At 32.9% G+C, this 8341-nt stretch overlaps 1 protein-coding gene across 1 annotated transcript; it reads right to left on the bottom strand.

Annotated features, from left to right (window-relative positions):
* Positions 1–1458: 1458 nt before the first annotated feature.
* Positions 1459–4014, bottom strand: LOC133292421 (pentatricopeptide repeat-containing protein At2g13600-like). The gene has a single exon (XM_061490822.1). The coding sequence runs from the start codon at positions 4012–4014 to the stop codon at positions 1459–1461; it is 2556 nt and encodes an 851-aa protein (XP_061346806.1).
* Positions 4015–8341: the final 4327 nt, after the last annotated feature.

Here is an 8341-nt window from a genome sequence, read left to right as displayed (position 1 = left end):
AAATATTTAGAAAATTAAATGTAATAATTTCATTGATCTTCATAAAGTATGAAAAATTGATAGACTATTTTCATTGTAATGCATGTGATGAGAAATAATGAAAGTTAATTATAATATTCAAGCTTAAAGAAAAATAAGAAGTGATGCTTGTCCATACTTGACAATGCGTTATTATTTTCCCTAAAGATATGCCTCTTGTTATTATGGCTGAAACCTTTGCACCTTCCCTTTACTCTTCTTTACTGGCTAGTTTGCTACCAGCGCTAAAGAAATGTTACTTGAAAAATCTCCTTCAAAATGGATCGTGCTTTGTTTTTTATTTTGTTTTTCACCTTCAAACCTTCCGTCTCCATTTGTTTTTTCTTTAAAAAAAAAGGGTCAAGTGGTAGCAAGATTTAATGATGCACAGCTAAGATCACAATTATATTGTTTTGTGATAAGGAGGGGCTAAAGAGAAATTCTAGGAGGGAAAAAAAGTTGAACTCATATTTTCTATAAGATCACAAAGCAGGGAAGTTTGTTTTTCCATCATCAATATGACTAGATTCCACTTTAAAAGCCAAACCCCTATGAACTGCAATAAATTCAGACCACAAGTTCAAAATTGAGAAAGAGATAGATACCTTTATTCCCAATCCTATGGTTGAAATTTGGTCCGTTACTCATTATTTTTCTTTAAATGATCAGAAATAAAAGTATTAGTTTCACACTTCAATTCCATACTATATATTAATACTGATAAATTTATTATTTATCGAAGTTTAATGCAATGATTGCTTGGAATGACAGATGAAACTGCCTAATTCTAGTGAGTAGTGAGTTTAATGGATACCAGAATGTTTGTGTTGTTGGTGGTCGTGAGGTTGTGAATACTGAAGACATATTTCCCATCAATTTTCCAATAAAGACAGTCACAGTTATTTTATACATACAAATGGGGGTTGGGGTTGTTATGATGATGGAATTAGGTTAATTATCACAGCAAATTATTTTATTACATAAGTTTTATTAGGAAGACAATAACAGTATGGGATTTGGTTGATGAAAGAAGGTATTTTCTCTTCTAGACATGTGTACTTTTTTCTTTTTCTTTTTTGGTAAATAGACATGTGTACTTTAACTACGGGATTTTGGTTGATGAAACTTATCTTTCAGTTTTAACTCTCTCAGTAAAAATTTCCCAGATCCTTGTCTGATATTCCTCTCATACTAACTTTTATTACCAGGCAAGAAATGGCCGTGCTTTTATGTTCTCCTATGTAAGTAAATATTGTCGTAGCCTCGTAGGGTCATGTTTATTGTGGTGATTCCCGCCAAGTGTTGGATTGGAGGTATGAAAGAGCTTATGATGCATCACACAAGTACAAGGAAGGAAAATTCATACTTGAAAAATCAAAATTTTCTGGTCCATGTATACGAAGGTTGCAAATTTCTGCATGTAATGTTAATTGAATCATGTTATAATTGACTTTTATGCTTTATTCTAATTAAATTAGTCAAATTATCCAGAATATAATATATCTCATCTGCTCTTTTGTGAGTTTTATCACTAGCAAGAAACACATGAACCCCATCTCTATCTTCTATCCAACTGCACCCTGGACTCTTCTGTATCCCCTTATCTTTCATTAATTGTCTAGTTTGAGCGACATAATGCCATCTCCCTACTGAAGCATACAAGTTTGCTAGCATAACATAGTTTCCAGTGTTATACGGCTCCAATTCTATGAGCTTTTTTGCTGCAATTTCACCTAAGGCAACTTCACTATGAATAAAACAACCTCCAAGCAGTGCACTCCAGGTCACTGAATCAGCCTCCATAGGCATGTTCTTGATAAGTTTATATGCTTCATTGAGCTTCCCTGCACGACTCAAGAGGTCAACCATACATGTATAATGCTTCAATGTGGGCGTCACATTGTATGTTTCCATCATAGAAAAGCATTCACGACCTATCTCAATTGATCCAGCATGAACACATGAAGAAAGAACTGATAGGAAAGTTACATGGTCTGGTCTCACTTTTCCAGCCAACATTCTGCGAAAAAGAGCAATTCCTTCTTCCCCATGTCCGTGCATGGCATATGCAGTGAGCAATGCATTGTGGGACACCAAATCAGGGTTTGATATCCTGTTATAAACTAGATAGCAATACTTAATACCCCCACATTTCGCATACATGTCTACCAGGGCAGCTCCAATATGAACATCCGAGTCATGCCCGGCTCTTATGGAATATGCATGGACCTGCTTTCCTCGTTGAATTGTAGCTAACTTGGAGCATGCTGCTAAAATTATTCCAACTGTGTAAATGTCAGGCCTCAAATTTGAAATCTGCATTTGAGTGAACAATTGTGTTGCTGAATCGTAATGTTTATTTTCCACATAGCCAGCGATAATACCATTCCATGTATGCACATTTGGCTCAAAACCATCCCCTTCCATTTTCTGGAGAAGTTCTTCTATCTTTTGGGTTTGATTAGAGCGGGCATAGCCAGATATCAAAGCATTCCAAGTTGCTACATCTCTTTCAGTTACTTCCTCAAATGCCATTTGAGCAGCCATTATGTCCTGGCATTTACAGTACATTTCTACCAAAGCTCCACCCACAAAACTGTTGGACTGCAGACCTTTGACAATGACCTGTGAATGTACCTCTTTCCCTCGTCGAATAGAAGCCATATCAGCACAGCCAGTAAGGACACTTCCAAGAGTGAAAGAATCGGGTTCAATTCCTTCCTTCAGTAAATCTTGAAACAAGCCAAAGGCTTTATCAAACAGGAAATTGTCCACATACCCTGATATTATAGAATTCCATGATATCCTGTCCCTCTCTACACCTCCCTGCTCCATCTGATCAAACAATTCCTTGGCCTTAAAGATATTTCCATTTTCCCAATAACCAGTTATTATTGTATTGTAAGATGCAGTACATTTCCTTGAGAACTTGGAAAATATTTTGAAGGCACTTTTCATATTGCCACACCTTCTATACACATCAACTAATGCATTCACAACAAAAGCATTAGAGAAAAACTCATGTCTAATGATGTAGCCATGCAATTCTTTCCCAAGCCTTTGCCATTGTATCCTGGCACAAGCAGGAAGGACACTTGCCAGCGTTCGAGCATTTGGTTTCATCCCTACTCTTAGCATTCTGGCGAGTAGTTCAACCGATTCAACATCATAACCATTTTGCGAGAATCCTGCAATAACTGCGCTCCAAGAAACAAGATTGGGTGCTAAATCACCCGCAGACATATTTTCCAAAAGATCCAATGCCTCGTATACCATCCCATTGGCAGCACATGCAGTAATAATAGAATTCCAAGAGACACAATCCTTTTGGGGCATTCCTTCTAGAACTTTCTTGGCCTCATCCAAGCTCCCACATTTACCATACATATCAATCAAAGCATTGCCCACATAAACATTGGTAACAAACTCATGTTTGAAGACCATCCCATGCAATTGCCTACCCAGCTCCAATGCATCAAGACCACAACAAATCTTCAACACCACGGGGAACACAAAAAAATCCAATTGCACTCGCACTCCTTCATATAGCAATTCTTTAAAAAGAAGAAACGCTTCCTCGAAGAACCCCATATCAACATGAAGACGCAGGAGTGCAGTCCAAGAATACAAGTTTCTAAGGGACATTGTGTCGAACAACAGGCGAGCACACTCAAAGGAGCCGGTATTACCATACATCTGAAGCAACTTGGTTTCAACAAACTCGTGCCCACGAAACCCAGCTTTAATGGAGTGAGCATGAACCTGTTTTCCCAAACCGAGGGACCCACAAGATTCAAGAATCAAAGCGTAAGTGGTGGAACTCAGTGGCTCATCATAAAGGGTCAAGTGAGGGACTTTTTGATGTGGGTGGTACTGGTGGGTGGAGTTTGAGGGTTGAAGGGACAAGCTACGTCGTTTTGTTCGGTTGGTGGTAGCGCCAATTCGTGGGTTTCGGGGTGGAAGAGTGAGAGGTTCCACAAGCAACAAGGAATGCATGTTGTTGTTCCAAGATGATGGAAATAATACACCATAGGAGTTCAAGGGCGTTTGGTTCACGAAAAATTTTACGAACAAGGGGGAAATGTTATTATAGGGAAATGGAGGGGAGTTACTTTTGCTAACAAAATGTAAAAAAAATTGTTTGGTTGAAAAAAAATTTATCGGAAAAATTAGGTAACATTTATAAAGTCTATGTTTGACTGTAAGTAAAATATAGATGGAAAAAAAGTTACTATTACGAAAATAACCCTGTTTTAAAATTTGAAATGAATCAAGATGCTACCATTTACCCGTAAAAGTTGCTATTATGATAATATCTTAGCGCTTCGGGAGGGTATTTTCGGTTGCTTTATTTTTTCATTTTATAATTTAGCCGGTTATCCTCAAAAAATCACGTCTAACTTATCTTTTTAAATAGTGCAAATGGCTAGCTTTCTAAACCAAATGGAGAAATGTTATACAAATGGCATAGATGAACAAATTTTTATGAATCTCTCTACCAAAAAGACATTATGTTTTGCCAAGTTAAGGAAATTTCAAGATATCCTCAACGAAACAACACCTATTAATCTTTTATATTTGTGCGGTTTTATATATAAGAGTTTAAACGTAGTTTGAAAAGTAGTGGAGATGCAGTTGTATAAGTTTTGGAAAAAAAAAATATATATAAATTTTTAAAACTTTTTTATCTCATAAGTTTCTTTTTTTAATTTCTAAGAGAATTACTAAAAATGTTATTTATTTCCTTATTTATTGAAAAATTATCTAATTATCATAAAATTTCTTAAATGTATTTGTTAATTAAAAAACATTTTCTTCTTTAAAAAAAAAGTTTCAAACAAATGGGTTAAAATAAAATCACTTAAAGATGTCACATTATTTATACTAGCCTATCGGTAGTTGTCAATCCACATTTTTTTTATTTTGTGTTTTCAAATGAAAACATGTTTATTGTAGATTTGTAGTGTTTAACTCTTGAATTATTGTTTAATTACCAAAAAAATAGTTATATTCAAATATGTAAATAATTTTAAAACTTTCGACAATTTTTGATCAATGAGGGAGATACTAATTAAATTGAATTGAAGTAAATCACTAATCATATTATATATATGTTGACAGACACTTGCTTGTCCATTTACAATTTTTTTTCTTGTGTATCTGAAAGAAAAGGTGTTTATTATATAATGTTTAACGCTCTTATTTTATTATCTAAAATAGTTATATTGTACACATATAAAGAGTTAGTAATTTGAAAAGTTTCATCATAATTTAGTTTAGTTTGAAGAGAGTTAATTTATATACTTTATTCTATTTTGATCGTTAGTAATCACTCTTGCAGCATGTTCTCAAGTACTCCTACTAACTGAGTCTCAATTTTATTTTATTTTTACTGGTTGCAGTGCTATGTTATGAACTGATCCCGCTAGCTCTTCCAATCTTTGTTTGACACCAACGCTAAGGATGAAATTGCGTTAGCTAGGCAACTAGCTTTTGGTTTTGGAAACCTAACTAAAAATCAATTTCAAGTGACAAATCATATTGCTCCACTTAAACCAAACCTATCATGATTGAATACATAATTGAGTTCCAATTATTTTATAATGCCATGTCGCGTGTGCCAAAACATAATTAAGCACTTTTAAACGGGGAAGGATATTGTGATAATCAAGTTGTGTTATTACCAAGTGACTACCAATCAATCTTACCGTTAGATCGATTATATTGATCCAACGGTTATATTTATTTTCATCTTTGTATGGACATGATTCCCCAAATTTAATACTTTATATTTATTTTCACCTTTGTATGGTTATGATTTCCTATATTTTATGCTTTCACTTTAAATATAAGGAATCATGACCATACAAAGATGGAAATAAATATAACCGTTGGATCAACATAATCGATCTAACGGTGAGATTGATTGGTAGTCAATTGGTAGTAACACAACTTGGTTGTCACAATATCCTTCCCCCTTTTAAACAGCCAAACATTATTTTCCATAAATTATAAAGAAAAAGAAATGGAAAGTGATAAGAGTTTTATCTTGATCATAGTTCAGGAATACGAGCTATGGAATGGGAAAAAAAAGTTTTGAAACACTTTTTTTTAATAAATTCCACATGATTAAATTATGTGAATGTATTTAATTATTTATGAATAAATTAATAAATGAGAGATGAAAGAAAATAAATATTGAATTGAGAGTAAGAAAATTATTAGAATTGATTAATGGGGATTATTTCTTATATTACATGAGATAAATTATTTAATGCAACACAAAAAAATGGGTGAAATCTACTAATGAGAAGAGAGAGAAAGAAAATAAGTAAATCTCACTTACTTTTTTATATATTGCATAAAATATATTGTCCCATATAACATGAGAAACAACATTCGTTTTATTTATTCATGATTAGATCTCCTCACATAAGATGTCAATAAATACATTAGAGGATGTGGTGATTTTTATAATGCCTAGAGAAACCTTGAAGGCTTGAACCAAATATATTAAGCAATTGATAAATTGAAATTAAAAAAATAAAAAATAAATTAACTCTATTATTAAATGATAATTAACCAAATAAAATAGTTTTAACGTAATAGTTATTATACAATCACAACAGAATAATCAGACGAATTAGTGATGGCAGTTTTTAACACAATCTACTCACACAACACAAAAAATTTGTATTTGAATCGAGACATTTTCAAATTTGTATAGTATTTGAGTTAGCAAAAACTGACCTACAAAAGTTTGTATGGTGTCGTGTGTTAACCTGCGAAGTCAAAATTGACCCGCGTTAATCTTTCTATATATTATTTTTGTCGTGTAGTGTCGTGTCGTAAACAGATTATTCATGTCTTATAGTATCGTGTCGACCTGCATAATAAGTAACACCGTTTGGAATTAATAGATTATTCGTATCATGTCGTGTCGTATCGTGTCAACTCACAAAATAAGCGGATCGTGTTCGTATTAAAGGTTTTAACTCAATTTTAAATTCGTATGGTGTCGGGTTGACCTATATTGTCATTCCTATGAATCTACTTTTTTTTTTGTACGTTTTTTGGTTTGCTTTAATATGATATATATTCCTTAAACCTTCATTTTAGTCTTCATCCTCAAATTTATCACTATTTATACCTATACTTTACCAACACATATCTTTGCTTTCCGCATGAATTGGACCCCGTACACTAGTGTGAATGCAATTTTTGCTTGTTTTTAATCGTTGGCTCCTACTTAGAGAAGGGGTGAATGAGAATGAGAGCGCCGCATTCTACTTGGACCTTTTTTCAGTGTATTTCTTTAACTACATAGGCGGGTGGTTAGAGTTGCTTGCACCGAAATTAATACGAGACATAATACATAATATGATATAATAGGTTGACACGTTAATTTTAAAAAATATCATATTTTGATATGTTAGGGCATGTTTTGATATTAAATAATATTTTTAATATATAAGAAAAGTATTTCTCCAGTCACCGGAGATAAAACTCTCCAGTAAGCTCAAAATGACATCGTTTTGGGTTATAAGATTAAAAAAATTATAATGATAAAGACTAATATAACTCTGCAATATGTTATAATTACAAAAATACATTGATTTTCGCCCCAAAACGACATCGTTTTGAGCTCACTGGAGATAATTTTATCTCCGGTGACTGGAAAAATCATTTACCCTTAATATATAAAATATAATTTATATTTAGTACATATAACGGTCCATAATAAGTTATATAATCAATCAAATATTTAAATTCTATAACATAAATATAAAGCAAAAGTAATTTTTTATACCTTGTTAATTTTTTATATCAGATTTCATAATAGAAAAAAAGTTGACTTATAAATTAATTTTTCACTTTTAGTTAATAAAATTTAGAATTAAAAAAAAATGTGTCAGATGCGTGTCAGAGCATTGACTACGTGTCGAAAAAATTGACCGCGTGTTGAAAACACATGTCGGAGTGTTGACCGCATGTCGTAAAATGTTGATCGCATATCGGTGTCCGACACGCAAATATTTTTCAAAAAATGTGTTGATGCTTTCTTGGTCATTGCTCCTTTGTAAAATTTGACATTATTTTTTATTATATATATATAGATAGTTTGTATTAAAAATTAACCCCCTTCAAATTAAAAAATAAATAAAAACTCCTAAATAAAAGGACATTTTTAGTGCACCTGGAACATATGGGCCTCCCATTCATCGGATGACACTTGGATCAAAAAAATTTGTTTTCTCTCTCTTTTATACAAACTTTTCAAAAAATACAAATTTTTTATTGGCTTGACTCACTGCATTTTTTG

This window comes from Gastrolobium bilobum, unplaced genomic scaffold (genome assembly GCF_033153095.1).
Source record: "Gastrolobium bilobum isolate Gb01-03AN ecotype WA unplaced genomic scaffold, APGP_CSIRO_Gbil_v1 utg8085, whole genome shotgun sequence".
Taxonomy (NCBI): Eukaryota; Viridiplantae; Streptophyta; class Magnoliopsida; order Fabales; family Fabaceae; genus Gastrolobium; species Gastrolobium bilobum.
This window is presented reverse-complemented; position numbering and strand designations above follow the sequence as displayed.

Excerpts from the sequence above, each read along its gene's own strand:
- LOC133292421 (XM_061490822.1), bottom strand. The coding sequence starts at position 4,014 with ATGCATTCCTTGTTGCTTGTGGAACCTCTCACTCTTCCACCCCGAAAC.